The sequence below is a fragment of the Chaetodon auriga genome, chromosome 17 (assembly GCF_051107435.1).
Source record: "Chaetodon auriga isolate fChaAug3 chromosome 17, fChaAug3.hap1, whole genome shotgun sequence".
NCBI classification, from domain to species: domain Eukaryota; kingdom Metazoa; phylum Chordata; class Actinopteri; order Chaetodontiformes; family Chaetodontidae; genus Chaetodon; species Chaetodon auriga.
In genome coordinates, this window is record NC_135090.1 from 2,649,454 (window position 1) to 2,668,341 (window position 18,888).

An 18,888-nucleotide genomic window follows, 5' to 3' on the forward strand; every position below is an offset into this window, starting at 1 on the left:
AAGTTAGGACATATAGGTTAAAATTGGGGCTAAGCTAACTGTGCTTACTGTCAGTACTATGGCTGGCTCAGAAAGTTCCATCAACATGGTTATAGTGTCCATGGAACCCTGACACTCTCCTTTACCCATTCATATAAAACTATTCACTGTGGACATGGAGGTAAAAAATGATTTCAAATTGTTGTTTTTTTTTTTTTTAAACTTTCCACACACACATTTGTAGCACCCCTGATATGCCAACTGTCAAACTGCCAAATTATGAAACCAAATAAACTACCTGAGCATCATCATGTTGGCTTGATTTTCACTTCCTTTAGGCACTTTTGGCATAGTCACTACATGACTTAGATCGGTGTGCCAATTGACTTAATCTGAAAATAATGGCATACTTAGCTAAGACATAGTGACTATGCCAAAAGTGTGTAAAGGAAGTGAAAACCAGGTAGGGTATCTGTTGTTCATGTTAAGACTATCGCAGACAAAGAGGAAGCAACAATTAACCTCTATTAGTTTATTTTCCAAGGGAACCACTTCACACCCTGACACACTGCCGCACCGTTCTTGTGCTTTATTGTATATCGTATAAGTATGGCGTTATGTCTGTGTTGTTTAATTTTCTAAGACATGACTGTGAGGAACACAATGCACACTCAAATTTGTTGTTAAAAGCAACTATATCACAGGACTTAGACTACTGTGAGAGACTGTCCAGGGCCTGATGCATGCTGGGATAGGTGGCAGGCCACCATGACTTTGGCAACCTGTCCCAGCTCTTCTCAGACAGACACTTGGCAAGGACCCCTTGGCATCACATTTTAAGGCATTGGGCACCCCTTTAACATCATTTTTCAACCTGCAGGGTAGAACAATAGATTTCGATAGACAGCCCATTTTTACTCCTAGCTTGTCAAATGACTTAGTATAAAGAGCAAGAGAAGGAGGGTTGGGGTGGCTGAATGGCTCAAGCACAGGACCCCCACCCAGGAAACCAGGGTTTGTGTCCTGTGTGAAACCAAAAGTGAATATTGACCTCTTTTTAAATTATGTACATACTGTAAGTGAAGTACTTAATTGAAGTAACATTGCTAACATTCTTATTTTAACCCAAACCATGACATTTTCCAAAATATAACAAAGTAGTTTTGGTATGCAACTGTTTTACATTGTTAGCCACATGCTTATTATTGTTCTCAGCAAACTTTATTTTAGAAATCTAACATGGCCTTGCATATTTAATATTGCTAACTTGATCACGGAGCCCTGCATGTGCGAAACAGATGCTAGAAAGGTACTCAGAGCACCATACTTTGAAACATAGGGCCACTGACCAAGCTGCCATATGTGATGAATTGAGACTGAGAACATGTTGACCTTGAACAAGATGAGCAATATCCCATTCAAGTTTGGTATCTGCAATATGGCATGTAGCATGGCCATCTGCATTTCTAGCCTTTTGCTATCTGAAAGCTCTTTATCTCTGATGTGATGAAGGTGCATTACATTCTGTAATTTATCACCATCCATAATAAATTATCCTCCAATATGAATCACCAGCACTTTGGCATTGTGAGAACTGCAATCTGATATGATAGTCCTGATATAGATGTGGACTTCCTGTAAAGTCAATAACCTCTGCAACCCTTGGAGTTTTATTGGATACCACACAGCAGATGATGGAGATGGTATCCAATATTCCACTTAATTGTATTAGCTTCCCCTGTATGTCAGCAGAGGGTGAGCAAATATTTAGTGAAATATACCCAAGATCACACGAAAGACATCTCCTTTTCAAGTACCTTTCAAATGTGGGACATGCTGAAACTACAGCAAAGTTTGCTCTGCTGCTTTTGGTATTTATTTACACTCAGTTACATGTATATTAGGTACATTTTTTTGTGTACCGGAAAAAAAAATTATGCATCTTTTCCTATGTCTTCATTTAGGTGGTAACACCAAGAAGAAGCAGTACAGGAAACGTATTATCATCCAAGCACCAGCTAATGGGGGACAAGACTGTCCTGAAGTGCTGACCCAGGAGAGAGAGTGTGAGGCTCAGTCTGTTTGTCAAGGATACAGGTAACCTGTCTTATTCAACATAAACCTCTACAAACATTGCTCACCGACGTCTTCCAAATTGTCATTACAAGTAGGAGTTATCAAGATCTGCAAAATCACGATTGTCAGCAATTCTTTTTCATTAAATCCAGTATTAATTCTGATATAATTGATGCAGTTATTTTAAAAGGAGCTGTATGCCCTACACTGGTTGTTTGCCATTATGCCATTTGTCTGATGTGACTATAGGGGCAACTTTATTATCACTACTTACCTCTGCCTGCTGTGCTCAACAGCAAACAAAATCAGAGCCTAGATTGCAAATATTAACTCTGCACATATTCTTTCTTCACATTATAATTCAATTTCATGGAGCTGGCTGACTGAACTTTACATTGTCGTCATCATGGCAAAAGCACTTTAGGAATAGCAAACATTGTGTTGTCGGCTCCATCCAATGCTTTTGGAAAAGGTGTAGTGAACCGTACATCTTCAAAGGTTTGCTATCAAGACTTTTTTTCTTCCTTTCCATCTGGTCCAGGGATTAGAACTAGTACCTATTCACTCACACTGGATCAGAGTTCAAGACTCCTCTGACTTTTTTTTTTATCCTTTTTCAGATGGAAAACCCACAAGTGGCGGCGATGTCAGCTGGTTCCATGGTCAGTTCGTCAGGACAGCCCTGGAGCTCAGGAGACCTGTGGGCCGGGAATGCAGGTTCGGGGTGAGCAAACACACACACACACACGCACACACACACACTACATTCTCATCGTCTTTTCTTCTATATATAAACACATTAGTTAAACGGAGCAGGAAGAGCAGTGCGCCCATGAGCAGTCATTAAGAAAATGCATTAAACTGCGCTGAGATCTGTTTTTAGTGGGGATCTGGGACCATTGATCAGATCCTTCCATCTAAATGCTCTCTTTACAAGAAACTGGAACAGGGGAGATGGCAACAAAGTAGTATCTGTAGTCTCCAACATTAATGTAGCTGTCCTCCAGTAACAGACTGCTGCATTCGCTGTGTAAGAAGGAACAAGACCGCAGGTCCTTCATTACATCGGCTGTCTGACTTTTCATCTCCAACATCATTTAACGTAGCACTGCATTGATGTTGTTTCACATGAAAATATCACAAACCCACTTCTTGTACTTCTCCATTATTTATATGATCATATGCTAATATCATTACATCTGTGCAACTTATCTTGTGTAATATTATATATTTTTACTGTGCAATAGTACAAAGACTCTGTATTTTTAATGATTATATTTTTCTCATTATTCTCGTGTGCAATTCACTTCTGAAACATGAAAAGGGGACCCAACTATGTTGGGAACAACTGGTTTCTTTTTTCAGCTCTTTTGGTGGTACGTTATGAAAATCAATTAGCAGAATCTTGAAATGTGTGTAATCCATCATGTGAACATTAAGTTTGCAGATATCTTTGTCAGAGTTCCTCTACTGTTGTGCAGATTTTACAAATAATGCTGCATTTATACTGCATTACAATGCAATCATAACAATAGAGGCCTGGAACTCGAAACTATCATCCAAAAATCTAGAGCTGTATTGGATGCATTTCTGTGATGCCCATGTCTATGATGCATTACAAAAGTGACTCCGTAAAAAAATGTGCAAACCATGCATTGGTGTTAACACTTGGTAAGTCTCATCCTTAAAAGAGATATTTCACTTCAGTAGAACTTGTCAAACTGATGGTGACACGCTGTGTGGTGGACATTGCCTTCTTGTGTCAGAGCCCTGCAATAAGGTCACAATGCAACACAATGCTTGTGTCTCTTCTAACAGGTCACCTGGTATCATAGATACTGTTGCCGAAAATTGGATAATTGTCAGTAAAAATAGAAGCATGGCAATGAATCACTTAATTGAAAGAAATTATTGTTAAACTGTGTGATCAAAGTATCTCTAAAGACACATGGTTAAATCAGTTGGGGTGAGTTTATGTCTTTTTCAAATGTATGTACAGGTTATGTTATATAACACGCTCAGAATGATCTATTATGATGATGATTTTTAGTGCCTACAGAACACCAACAGGAAAATCTCAGAATAAACAAACCATGTAGCACTCCTTTAAGGTGACTGAGCGTAATGCTAATGCCCGTGGCCTGAGAGAGAATTCAGGCAGACGGTTGACTCATTATCAGTGCACACACTCAGACTCCTATTAGTCTCAGAGACCAGGGGCATTATCTGATTCCAATGATGAGCATCCTGCTCCTCCATCTTGTAATTATGCACCATTACCTGTAATAGTATACTTGGAGAGAGTTCAATACAAGTCACTTACTATTCAGCCACTCACTCAATACAACTTGCAGAAGGCCATAACTATTTTCCAGTATTTCCCATGAATGTGTGTGTGTGTGTGTGTGTGTGTTTGGTGTACGTCTTCACATTGGCTTGGCTTGATAAGACTCAAGCCAAGCCAATGTGAAGTGACATATGCCACAGTACAACACCCACCGGTCAACCATTAGGCCATTAGTAACTCCCCTCTCTGCATTGCTCTGCTGACCTCTGTGGGCTGATGGTTTGAAAGTCTGTTGGGTTGGATGACCACATATATTAGCAGCTGAATTTGATTGTGTGTGGGCCACTACTGAACTGCTGGGGTCAAATGTACTCAAGTGCTATGCTTAACCATGAATTTGAGGTGATTATACTTTGAGTATTTCCATTATGTCTTACTTTATACTTCTACTCCATCACAGTTTATAAGGAACTATGCTTTTTACTCTACTGATGTTATTTGAAGGTTTTAGTTAAAAAGGATTAAGATTTAATTAAGAAAACCTACTGTATGATAATCATGTAATAATAATAAAAATACTACTACTACTACTACTACTAACAACAACAACAACAACAACAATAATAATAATAATAATAATGGTATTGCATCATACATGCTTTTACTTTTAATACATTTTCTAAGTAAAATTAACGTATTTTTACTTTATTAGCTTTTTTAAAAGCAGGACTTTCACCACCAATTAAGAATATTTCTAGGGTTATTTCCTGTTTCTACTTCGTAAAGGATCTGAAACTTCTTCCACCACTGCTATAATGCAGTGTGAAGTGCTACACTGTACAGGGTGTGAAGAGAGCATGCCAGATGGCAGTACAAGCAGGACTACTGACCTGTGTGTAGTTACTCTTCTAGAGATGAAAACATGAAAACAGAGTCCAGTAGGTGATTAGGTTTGTCACTCCACTCTAACACTTGTTCACAAGCTTACACAACACTATGTTGAGGAATAGCTGGCCAACAACATCATCTAAAAAGTGATAAAAATAACATTTTTCAGCAGTTCAGCAGTTTTTTTTATTACCATTATTATTAGAGCAGTGTTTGGATAGCACTAGGAGGTTATTGTCACAAGGTATAATGTATGGCAAGGTGTTATAATAGAACGCCAGACCCAATAATCCCCTGTGGAGACATGGATGACTCTTATAATGTCGTTATTTAAAAGGTGACCAGGACACACCAAATGAAAATCCTCCATCCTCATAAAACTCCATTTGCCCATTTCCCCTGTAGCTGTTTCCTGCCGGAAGCAGGACGGTGGACAGGCAGACCTCGAAGCTTGTCTTAAGTTTGCCAGCTCCATGCCGCCTCTCACACAGCCCTGTCAGCTGCCCTGCCAGGATGACTGTCAACTCAGCAGCTGGTCCAAGTTCTCCCCCTGCACAGCTGATTGTGTGGGCGTCAGGACCCGCAAGAGGATGCTAGTTGGTGAGTGACAGACTTAAACCATATCCAGATTGCATCAACCTTTAGAGTCAGATCAGTGGATGTGAAAAGCTGATTTCAAATTTTAACTTTTTAGATGTGTAAATTTGACTGAGAAGGCTCAGAACCTCCCTGTTCTTGCTACCTCCCTGCTCAGTCTAAGCAGGCTTCTACTGACAGCCTCAGAGCAGTGCAACAGCTGGGATTCCATGCCTTGCTTCTGGACTAATGATAAAAAAGTTCCAAAATTTTAAGTAGTTAATGTTTTTTGCAGGGAAGAGCAAAAAGCGGGACCAGTGTAAAAACCACCAGATGTATCCTGTGAGTGAGACCCAGTACTGTCCATGTAACAAATACAACGCCCAGCCCGTGGGCAACTGGTCGGATTGTGTCTTACCTGAGGGCGGTCGCATGGAGGGTCAGCTGGGCATGAAGGTCCAAGGTGACATCAAGGAGTGTGGCCAAGGGTATCGTTACCAGGCTATGGTGTGCTATGACCAGGACAACCGCATCGTGGAGACTTCTCGCTGTAACAGCCATGGTGAGTTTTCCATGCTCAAATAACGCGCCAAATTTAACCCTAACTTTTATTGATTTTTAGAAACAGCAGCAGTAATCACAACTCAATAGAAAAGCACTGATTAAAATTAAAACCAGGAAGTTTAGTTCAAATTGTTGACAAATTACCAAGCCCAGTTTATAGGTTACAGTGTTTTACTAAAACATATTAAATCTGTCCGTCAAAGGATGCACCAGGTAAACAAGGAATCCTATTTTTTACAATATTATTTCTGTGTCATTTATGATTTGTAACAACCTACAGTTTGTCCAGGCTGAATAAAAATTGCTTGTGATGGACTGTATTTAACTGATCACTGCCCACTGAATGCCAACACCTGGTGACTATGGCTTGATGTAACCAACTTTCCCCAGTTCAAGAATGACAATGTGCTGTTTGGAAGGAGAAATGACAGATTTTTCCCCTTAGAAATTACAAGTTGAATTAATAAGCAATAAAAGACAGCATTGCTCAATTCTGCTGCTGCAGCTTCACTTGGTCTGTCACAAGCTTATTTGATATTGCTGAGACATTTCTGAGTTAGTTTGCTGACTCTTCTACTATGCTATTATTACACTATGCTTTAGCATATACCATCTACTTGTTATCATAACATATGGTCACAGTGGCTGCTGCTCAGCAAAAGTTACACTGTCTCAGTTTAAGTTAAATCAGTTTCAACATCCACACTAAGTTGGTGGAACTGGTAAAGACACCTCTTTCACTCTGTTTCAGCCCCCCGTCCAGACTAAAACAGCTGTGTTCTCCCCCCAAACATAGTCGCCTCTAACTTTCTAGGTGATTATCAATTTTAAATGCCAGTACAGCTGAATACACAACAGAGCTGTTGCCATCAACCTTGAATGATGCTGATTTTGTCAGACGATTACAAAATAATGATTTGTATCATCATAGTGCAGAAGCTTGGGAAGTAACATGTAGTATTTATGGGCTCCTATTAAATTACTTTCACATGACCATTCAGCTGTCTGACAACTGAAATTTGTAAATGAGAACAACCATATGGTGAATTTGGCTGTATTGCATGTAGTGAAGGTGACCACAGCCATAACTCAGCAGAGTCGTCCACTCGACTGTCTGTAGCGGCTCGGTCACAGTCGACTGGGTGACAGCAGAGTTGAGAAGATAACTTTAAGTCATCTTTAACTTTTTCTCTGATCTAGAGTGAAAAGCATCACCCTCTTCGCTTGAAAGCTTCTCACCTAGCATCACTGATGGATATAGTTAGGGCTGTACTCAAAGTTGCACCTGTAACCACATCCACCATCACAACAGTAATGTCACAGTGTACTGACACACCTTGGTTCCTTCCAACAGTCAGCTGTGATTTCTTTAACCCCGACCACCATCTTGATCAAATCATAAGCACATAGTTTCAGTATCTTGATTTTAACCCACTTTAACCACAGAGGTGACAGATGAGAAAAGTATCTGTTTAGTGTGTGCTTATATGGTTTGTTTTGGATGGCACTGACAAACAACCTGGTTTGGTATAGATATGAAGATTTGGTGGATGTAACTCATCTTAAAATGTGGACTTCAAATAAGACAGACCCTGAAATGGGTCACAGCTGAAATCTACCAATTCTCTCCACCGTGATCGTATTTTTAGTCGTGCTGGAGGCTCCATGCAGAAGAGAAAGACTTTTGATCTATTAACTCACTGAAATATGCAAAGTAGACAGCAATTGTTCCTCAACAAGCAACCCTGTCCAAATGTTTTGCATCAATCCACCTCTTAGATCACATTTGACCCAGCTCACGGTCAGTTATCAGTTTGTCCTTTTTTCAAACCTCCAGTGTAAATTCGACAATCAATCAGTGGAACTTGGGCATATATTTGCTGCCAGCAGCCCAAATCTGTCAGGCCACTTTGCGATGAGCTGTATTAACATTCCACAGTATATTCCAGCAAAGGGAGAAAAGGGAATTAAGAATCAAAGTGCTGTCGTATTCTGCATCTTAGCCCTGGGAAAATACAGAGCACATCAAAGCACTCGGGGGAATGAGCGTGTCTGTGTTTGCACATTGAGAAACCCGTCTCGTTGTGAGTCAAAGCTTTCCCCCCAAGATCAGGCTGCTTGATGGCAACTGTAAAAAGATAATGGACTCAAACTCGGTACTGCTGCTTGCTTTCTTTCTGATTTAGGAGTCTTTGATTGGCTTGCTTATACCTCAGAGTATTGTGGGAGGAAGACGGTAATTGCTTGCTCCATCCTGTTGATATTTACCCTCTGGCTGCTGCTGGATACCAATGATGCTAGATTTGTTTATGACAGGAATCAGGGGCTGTATGGGTGAATCTGGAGTCAGCACCAGTGAGTAACAGGGTTTCAGGCCTGAAGAAAGTTTCTGATTAGCAGCAAGGCTGGTGGTTTCACTCGGAGTCCTGTATTTGATGAGGAAGTCCGACCATCAAATTGACGATCCTATCTCCCTTACATGTCCTCACAACAGGTTAGATCAACATGTAGTCAAGATGTTGTCAAAAAACATTCAACATTTAGATCCTGCAGTCACTTATTAAATGACTTTTCTGCTATGTTTACTTTTTGGGTGTTTCCAGAGTGAGTCCTACCCCAAACATTCCCCTGATTTCCTTTGGACAACCTTTAGAGAACTGCTGCACATTTTTGCTTTCAGTCAAAGCTGTGTTTATGGATTCCAAAAAACTTAAATTACAATACAAAAACATTAAATATATTGTCTTTGTACTGTTTTCAGTTGAATACATGTCAAAACTGATAAGCAATTTGTCACATTCTGTTTTATTTATGTTCAACGCAGCGTCTCAACTTTCAGTTCAAGCAGGGTTATAGAGCGAACTTGTGGTAGAGTGTGATATTCATTGATACATCCCCATTTTGAAAATGTAACATGTTGTGGCAAATCTATCAGAACTATTACTGGTGGCATACAGTGCCAGAGCTCATGGTTCATTTCATTTTCATTTAACATCCATGGTGTGCTTTTCATACTATTGCTGCTTCATTATTGATTGTTGTACTGCTTGTCCAAAGCAATCACTGCTGATCACCAGGACCATAGAAATCAGTGGTATCACCATGTGGTCTGGCTGGGTAAGAAATGCCCATTTACTGAAAAATCTTTAGTAAACACTTGTGCTGAAAGTTTCCACCACAACCACAACGTGCTGGGCTTTTAGGCCATCTATCCCTCTATTCTGTACCATAGACTGGCCACAACATGCAAACAGACGATCTCAATTCAATTTTTCATCACGGGTATTGGACATTTTTATTTGTATTAAGTTAATGATGCATTGCACAGCAACAGTGTGCAAAGTTTGTAACTCAGGGATCAGTGTTATCTCTCGTGTTATTTAGTCTTGATGAGTGTGTCATCAGATAGAATTGCAAGTGAAAAAGCATGTGTTCCAAAATGCTGAACTATTGCTTTAAGTTAAATGTTTGATTAGTCCTTTTCTGCACTGATAAAAAAAAACAAAACAGATGGAGTCAACATGCATCCTCACTAAAGTCGCCCAACATTTCCAAATGCAACAGAAGTATACTAACTGTGTGCCCTTTTACTGCTCCAGTAACATGTCACTGACAGTTCTCTCACCTGGAGAAGATCGTGGGTCTTTACTGAGGCTTGTCCATTGTCGTGTGTTTGGTTGCAGGGTACATTGAGGAGGCTTGCATTATCCCCTGTCCATCTGACTGCAAACTGAGTGAGTGGTCCAACTGGTCACGCTGTAGCAAGTCCTGTGGCAGTGGGGTCAAAGTTCGCTCCAAGTGGCTCAGAGAAAAGCCCTACAATGGTGGGAGACCATGTCCTAAACTGGACCATGTCAACCAGGTGAGAGAGATCTGCCTTTAAACTGTGTGGTTAATGTCTCAACAAACGATTAGAATTGAATATTTGTCTTTCTGAGGTTAGATGAGTCATTTTTTGTAGCGCAAGTTGAGAGGAATGTTGCTTTTACTCTTACTGTAATTATATATTATTATATGTTTAATCACTGACCACAATAATCTGAATGATTCTTTTTCTGTTACTCCCTCCTGCTCTTTGATGAATGGATTCAATCCACAGGCTCAGGTAAGTACACTGTTTTATTACTGTTATTTACTTCTTCTTCTTTTCTTTTTTTTTTTAAATGCTTTCCACAGTGGAACTTGGTCTTGACTTTTTTTCCTGAAATATTGTTTGTCTTGCTTCACTCAAATTGTTGAAGTGCAATAAATAGTCTAATAATAGTCTAATTTAGATTGGATTTCAAGCTATTGAATCATTGTTAATCTCAGTAATGTCAAAATTCAGTTTACACTTTTTCTTGCATTTCCTTTCCAAGATCAGACAGGTAACTGTGGTCTTTGTGTGTGTGTCAGGTGTATGAGGTGGTGCCGTGCGTCAGTGACTGTGGACAGTATGTCTGGGTGGCAGAGCCCTGGAGTGTGTGGAAGGTCAGCAACGTGGACCTGAAGGATAACTGTGGTGAAGGTGTTCAGACAAGGAAAGTCAGGTAAGATCAAAATCCTCTGCTCACTGGCTCACATGTTTTATTGAGAAGAAACTGGTTTGTGTGAACTTTGGATAGAGTTTCCCAGCATGCACTTGTCATCAAACAAAGCAACAAAGACTCAAAACTGTCCTGCAACTGTCACTGTGTAACCAAAGTTAGTTTTGAGATTTGTTCACGTGATTGATTTTGTGTGGTGGATTTATCAAAATAATGCTTATTTGAAAATTTCCTCTAATGTGTTTGGAGAAGGGAGACCTATAAGCCAGACAAGACAGGCTGCTCAGGAGCTGGCCAGTCAGCCTCTATGGTCACCCTGAACTGAGCAGTCTGATCTCAGCGAGTTTGCTATTTTACTCATGTCATGTAGGAAGATCTGCCCATTGGAGCCTCAGCAACATTGTTAACATATTAAGCCCTTTGCAGACATTGAATGTGTAACTTTGCTGGCTTCGTCTATTTGCTAAAATTCTGTGTGTGTGTGTGTGTGTGTGTGTGTGTGTGTGTGTGTGTGTATAAAATAAAATATTAGGATTGCAAGAAAGAAGAGTGTTTTCTGTTCTCTCTCAGGCTACATCACAGATGGATTGTAAAACTTGTTTTCACATCAAAGCTTTAAATCATGACTATTGTGAATGTGAAAGACATTTGCCTGTCTTTTAACAGTGAATCCACTGATACATGTTAATATCAGTTTCATCATTAAACTTTATTGGAGAGCGGAATCCGCTGCCTGTTTTATAATATGCAACATTATACAAGCATTGAATGACAGAACAAAAAGTTGTAACACTCGCTTAATCCCGGTTTGCTCACTTGCTGCATGTAAAAGCATTTTGGCATATTATATTTCATTTATCCACAAAGTTGACATAAAAAAAAATAAAATAAATAAATTTTTTATATATATATATAGCAGGACCCTTGATGGTTATGGCTTGTGGAAATAGGCTGACTTACTTGAAGCACTTTGTGTCCAGATGTATGCTGAACACTATAGACGGGCCCTCTGAGCAGGCGGAGGACTACCTGTGTGATCCAGAGGAGATGCCTCTTGGGGCCCGCAACAGCCGGCTGCCCTGCCCTGAGGACTGTGTGTTATCAGACTGGGGAGCCTGGAGCCCATGTCCACTGGTAAGAATGTCATATTACCTTCTCTGTCATTGTACTGCTCCTCTATACTGCAATTTTTGAATCTAGTTGATAGTGGACAGATGAGAGACAGGAAAAAGGGAGAGTGAGAGGGGAAATGACATGTAAGAAAAGCATCCAGCCAGGATCAAATCAGGGAGGTTATGATCACAGTATATGGAGAGCATCTTCACCACTAGGTCATTAAGACGGCCCTGTCGCTGTCATTTGTCTTCATCGTAGAGACAAAGTCAACTAAATTAAATTTCAATGGCTTTTTATTTGTGGTGTTATCAACCTGGTGCAAGCCATCCATCATCTTTTCCTTATTTCCTTCTCTTTCTTTCCTAACCATCCAGTTCACTATAAAGCTGAGAAACACTGACTTTTGGTAATGACAAAATAAATTCTCTTCCAGTAGCTTGTTTGATGATCAAACAGACTGAGATTCATTACACTAAAGGCAAAGATTCAATTGAAATCCTGCACCCAGTTTCTTGAATTTGTACTAGTTTTGTGGACTTTATAGCAACATTTTACCTTGTGTAATTTTCACAACTCTTTCACATCTTCCCAATCTTACCAACAAATGTGTTCTTGAATAAAAATCACCAAAGTCTTTGAATGAAATAGCATTAAAGGAACAAGCCATACAAATCAGCCTTTTTCCCTTGGGACCCTGCTTCAAAGCAGATTGTCACTCCTGTGCTTCCCTCCTCAGTTCCTACAGTGCTATGGTACTCTCACCTATTTGGGTGATGCCACTCAAAATGAGTGACTCGGTCCAGCACAGCCCTGTGCAGAATATGCACGAGTAGATTGAGAATGAGATCATCAGTGATTAGCAGTGGTTTGAGGTGACTTTGAAGTCATTGTTTAATTGTCCACCTTCAGCTTTACTGTTGCTGTAAAAAGCTCTAAAAACGCATTCTACATGACCTGCTCAGCAATGAACGGCAGACAAACACAGATAAAGGCAAGATGATCAACATAGTGCAGCATTAGAGTTAAACAGGCTCACTTCTGGTTATGTAAATTAGCAACTCTTTGCCGAAAAGTGTACCATATGTGCAACCTCTTTCTGCTCTCCCCAAGTTGCCACAAGTTGTTCTTTTCTTTTGAATATTACAAACAACATACTTGCTTGAACAAAGTATAGTGCATTCATTTTAATAAGCCATTTGAGCACAAAAAGGCAGGAACCTAAAGGCAATTTATCAATTAATCTGTTTGTGTTAAAATCACTTCATATCTGCAGCCAGCAGGGACAGAACACATAACGCCTGCTCACTTTTTAGTCAACTCTCATGGCTTCAACTCAACACGCAGTGACGCTCCAAACCACAGTGCATTAAGAGACTGAATGTTTTGATCCCAATCAGATCTTTGTATGGGTTTTGACCTGCTCTGTCATTTATAGTCCATGTACAGATATTATTCTTTTCATGTAATGCTTCAGACTCCACAGTGGCATGTGTAGACCTGCAGCAGAAGGCAAATAACCTTTACATATGATGATGGAAACTTTATGAACGGTACTAATTTTACACGAGATAAGGACATTGACAAAGGCTATTTACTTGTCATGTGTGCACATGCTCCAACAGTATGCATAAATAAGTCATGATCCTTTCTTCTGCTTCTCAGCCATGCAGTGGGAACAGTACCCGGGAGAGGACCGCTTACCCGCTCCGGAAGCCTGGAGAGGAGAAGGGGTGTCCTCCGACTAAAGAGACAGAGCCCTGCAAACTCAACAGCAACTGCTTCCACTACTCCTACAACATCACTGGTGAGACTCAAACAGAGCATCAACTACATGCAATTATCAGAGGCAGCAGAATTTACAGTAAAAGTCATGCTCCTGAGGAGGATTCCGTTAAATCTATTTTAAAGTTGGTGGTACATGAAGCTGTGTGACTGTGAATTGTCTTTGCTGATGAAATGTGTCCCTGCAGATTGGAGTACCTGTCAGCTCAGTGACAGAGCAGTGTGTGGAAATGGCATCAAAACCCGTATGCTGGACTGTGTGCGTAGTGACAGTAAATCTGTTGACCTCAAGTTCTGCAAAGAGGTGGGTTGTGCAGCATTTCATGTTAAAGCCACTGTTATTCTGTCCTTGTGAAAGGCTGAGTAAATAAAACCCTATTTTCTCCTGCAGCTGGGCCTGGAGAGGAAGTGGCAGATGAATGCTTCCTGTGTTGTGGAATGTCCTGTCAACTGCCAGCTGTCTGATTGGTCACCATGGTCTGACTGCACCCACACCTGTGGGCTTGCAGGTATGTGTGTGTGTAGTTCTATTCATTGCAGTGTGTCCATACCAAATTAGCCTAGCGCTTGGTCATGTTGAGGTTGAAAACAAATTACTGCACCTGTGTCCCCTGAAAATTTGGTTTTCAATTTGTTTCCAACTCTGGTGCAATTTCATGTAGGCAAGAACACAATATGAGCAAGCACAGGGTTAACTGACTCTGTGTGACAGTAGACAAAGCCAGCTGTTTCATTCTCCACTGCACAGTTTTCACAGGGTGAGTAGTATTCTCTATGATTCAAAAACTGATCTTTACATGTCAAATCAGTGGAGTCTCCCTTTAAGATGTTCCCATACTCACTAACTCCTTAACAGTAACCATGACATGAGGAGGCTCAAACTGCTGGCTGCTGTGTGAGTTTCAGAAATCAAAAACTTCAGTTGAGAAATCAATAACAGCACTGTTCTGGAGGATTCAATCCTATCACATGATCTCCACCAGCACATGGAATTTGCCCGGTTGCTGTAGAAAAGATGTTCAAAATTACATTTTTTCTGTGCACATCAAAGACTTCTTGTACATGTTGGCTCAAAAGCAGAGTCAAAGGTCAGTGGTTGCCCTGGAAACAATACACTTCCAGAAATACTTTGGTTTCAGAATATTCAGCCATGACTTACTTCTACTCTGGTTTCAATTCTCAAAATAACATAGCAAAGGATAGTTAGTCAGTATTAATGGTAAATGTTATACCAGGTTAATAAATTAATTTTTATTGTAGCTTAACATATACCCATTGATATTATTTTATTACATTTCAGTGACACAGCTTTAACACCGTAATACTTTCATAGCTGTGGGTGATCCATCACTGCTGTAGGTCTGCCGAGCTCAGCTCTCGATTGTGTGCTAAAGGAAGTCAGCCTCTCCTTCGGTAATGGTGGTAACCAGAAACGCTTTATGATCTGAGAAATTATGGTGTTATCGCTCTAAACCAACTGAGAGAGGGAAATAATGTTCGTGCGTGTAATTCCATAGGATCAGACCATTGATTGGCGGTCCATTAGGAGTGTGTGCTCCGGGACTCAGGGAGCACTCTCCTCTTCACAAGTCCTTGAGAAGAGGAGCAGCCAGGGGCAGCAAAAGCAAATAGTAGATATGAAACCAATACAGGCCTTAGTCATTGTGGTAACCTTAATCTGTCCCCAGGCGACAAGGATTTCTTTCCTTGTATGGAGAAACAGCAGGTGGGTCACACGAAGGGAAGGCCTCCTCGCTTTCCTTCCTGTGTTTCTTTTTATCTCCTGGTTAGCTGCGAGGACATACTTCCCTGGAGGAGCTACTTTCTGTTCCTGAGCCAGGAATAGCAATGAGCTGGATTTGTTATTTCAAGCAAATGAACATACCTGGAAGCAGCAAGGTGCTGTTATCAATCAGGTGGTGTAAAAAAACAGCTATTTTCCTGGATGTGTCCAACCTGTGTGCATAGATAATCATGGCTTTGTGTGTTCTCTAGCCAAACACTGTAGTGACAGCTGGCACAGGCTTTCTTTTGCCCAGCAGCCCTCACTGCCACCCACCGTTCAACCCCAATCACTGCCATGGCCCCCTGCAGGGAGACCACTGAAGCATAAGAGTTGTAATGGAGGGTGATGACTCGTTTGTGGGTGGAAGGAGCTAGCATCTTCTGCAGAGCAACCAGAGAACAAAATAGCACCAATGTTGGAGAAAGTGAACTTTACTTCAAAATCTGGGACCCAGATTCACTCTGTGCGGCAGTTTTTTTCATCCGGGGTGAGAGAGGCATTTAGCCTGCCAGTTTTTATTTTGTCTCTTGAAGGCCACATCCTCCATTGTTAATGTGTTCACTTCACCAAGCACTGTTATTTTAAGATCCATTTAAAAATAATTTCAAGAAAACATTGGATCAAATGGCAATATGTAATGAGAAATGGGTCATTTGTCTTGACAAATGCCTCTTTAAGCTTATTGTTTAGGTTTTACAGTGTATTTACGATATAGGTCAGTCTCACTGCTCACATGAACCCCATTTCTAGATGCAGCAGGAAGCTTATTTAACCACTACTCACTACCTGCATAGCATCAAACATGGTGAAAAGAGGTGTGTTTGGCAGCTAAAGAGACAGACGTTGTTTTAGGAGCTGGTGGAGAGAAAAACAAAGCTAGAGGAAGATTGAATATTGGACTATTTGGGGCAGATACACTACTGCAAATGAATGTTAATGTTGCTGTGTGTCTGCTGGATGTCTAAGGGGGAATTGTTGGCCAAAACATGTAATGCAGCTTTAAGATACTACTTAAATACAGCATGCAGGATTTAAATAAAACTGGTTGCCAAGACATTGTAACAGCATGAAACTCCCCCTAAAACCACAGACTTGTATTTACTTTTCTTTTTCTGCATAGATTAAACTAAATATAATATGTTAATTACTGAGCTTTGGAGGTGTTGGTAAGTGTATTTTTGAACTTGGACAGACTGGCTTAGCTGTGTCCCCCTGCCAGGGACAAGAGGATGGGGTGCCTGAACACTTCCTGTATTTATCACTGGGTGACATCATCAGTGATGGAAAGGGCTTTTTAAGCAGTTGCTTTTAAGCTGTTAATGAGGGTTGAATGTGGCTGTGTACATGTGATGTAAAGTTGCATTATTATGAGTTGAGTTTTGTTCAGTTTAGTTCACTGTTCATGTTCATGTTCATGTTCATGTTCATTGTTTCTTTTTGTTTTGTACATTTTTTAAGTTACACGTGTTTTCACTATGCCTTCTTCGTAGATAAATCACCTGTGTTAAAGCAGGACAAGTCTGCCTGCTATATCTTTCCTAGCCACCCTAGTCAGGCTTCTCTATATAGTGTATTTCATTTATATACTTTTCCCACATTGGAGGAAAGCAGACACTGTACAGGACCAGTTCAACAAGCCAGGACCGCTACTGATTTTTGTTTGTTCGAAATAGAATAAAATTAGTGAATGCAACAAGATCAAGATAAATCACTCGTATGAGCTGCTTAGGATCAAATCTGTTCTTGTGAGTGGTTCTTTCATGGTGCTTATTCACAGAGGATATGGAAGCTCCCTCTGTGGTTCATGCACATTAGTTGTTTTGCTGGCAGCTGGTGAGACCTGCTGCAGGGGAACCTTCACCAAGGGACTTGTTCCTGATAGTGTTCAACATTAAGTGGAGTTTTACAGAGCTTGGTAATAACAACACTGGAGATTATATCAATTAATCCTACATGTATTTGAAGGCTAGGAGTTACTGAGCTCTCTGTCCTTTGACCTTTTTAAGTACATCAAACCTTTTACAGTTATTATCTCCATTTCAAAAGCACACACTAAGATACTGTAAAAGAATGAACGCTGAAATATTTAATGTACCTTTAAACGTACAAAGCTCTGATTTTTGAGACCTACTTTTTGATTTTGTGTCATGTGTAGTACTTGTTTTTGGTGGTACGATGGGCAAAACCCACATGCATTTCCTTTGAGACAGCAGATAATTGAGAATTTTGTCACATCCCTCCCTTGGGGCTCTTTGTTAAAATGCAGAGTGAATTTGGTATGGGCACTCCTGCCTTCCTCCCCACTCATATCCTCCAACCTACACAGTGACTTGTTCAATTTTAAGACAACAAAGAAACATGAATATTCAAAGGGCTACAGGGAGTATGATAAAGCCCCAGAACTGAACTCAAGATGAAGTCATCTGAAAGAGAGGAGAATATGTTAGATTATGACACTGAGAAAAAGACATGGGAATTCAACTTTATTCCTTGGAAAATTCAGTTAGTTGAGAAATTCCTCCAGCTGTGTAGTAGCTAGCAAAGCTACCCCTCAGGAGCCATTACAGTGGAAGTCAATGTCATGATGCTGTCTAATGGGGCATAACCTGTGCGCAACATTTACCTTGTTTGCAGGAAAGTTAAATGTTCAGGTGTTGAACAGCGTGTGCATAACTGCACATTGTTGGATTAACAGAGACCGGAAGGCATTCATTTTAGGGACAATATCAGTCTTTCAAAGTAGCAGAGCAATTTGTCAAAGCACGCTCTTTATGAACGATTTTCTTTTCCAGAGCTAGATGTTCATTTCTAATTCCCACAGTATATTTAACATATTTTGGTCTCCCTGTTCCCTGATGTGCTCCTATTTTAATTTGCTATTGCTGTTAATGCAACCCTTCCTCCATCTTTACCTGTTGTCTTGATAAATTTGCTGTGGTATATGTTTATTTCTAACAGAAATCCTGCTTTCATTCATTGATTATTTTTACAGAAGTTGCTTAGGCCATAGGTGTTGTGTCCATCAGCATTGATAATGGTCTGCTGACATTACGGCGAAATCTGTAACAATTAGACTCTTCTGTCAACCTGGGCTTTTTTAGGGACTGGCCTTCATTTAATCATGCTGGCCATCATTTGAAGTGAGAACACACGGTAGCTCCAGTGAAAGGCCCAGAGGTGACCTTGACAGACAATACCATATTCAAATTTTTTTACCCATCCACACTTTTCTAGCTGCTCTGGCCTGACTGTCTTCCTGATCTTAACGTGGCTCAGACTATGGACAGGTCATTTCAGCATTCCAGTCA

At 40.4% G+C, this 18,888-nt stretch overlaps 1 protein-coding gene across 1 annotated transcript in view; it reads left to right on the forward strand.

The window, feature by feature from the left end:
* thsd7aa (thrombospondin, type I, domain containing 7Aa) overlaps positions 1 to 18,888 on the forward strand; it is a 154,341-nt gene that overhangs the window by 104,595 nt on the left and 30,858 nt on the right. Inside the window, exons 10-20 of the mRNA XM_076754016.1 lie at positions 1,944 to 2,076; positions 2,676 to 2,779; positions 5,636 to 5,830; positions 6,102 to 6,368; positions 10,054 to 10,232; positions 10,470 to 10,475; positions 10,766 to 10,899; positions 11,877 to 12,030; positions 13,675 to 13,816; positions 13,983 to 14,098; positions 14,186 to 14,303. Coding sequence (XP_076610131.1) covers positions 1,944 to 2,076; positions 2,676 to 2,779; positions 5,636 to 5,830; positions 6,102 to 6,368; positions 10,054 to 10,232; positions 10,470 to 10,475; positions 10,766 to 10,899; positions 11,877 to 12,030; positions 13,675 to 13,816; positions 13,983 to 14,098; positions 14,186 to 14,303 — 1,548 coding nt within the window. The remainder of the gene's footprint in view (positions 1 to 1,943; positions 2,077 to 2,675; positions 2,780 to 5,635; positions 5,831 to 6,101; positions 6,369 to 10,053; positions 10,233 to 10,469; positions 10,476 to 10,765; positions 10,900 to 11,876; positions 12,031 to 13,674; positions 13,817 to 13,982; positions 14,099 to 14,185; positions 14,304 to 18,888) is intronic.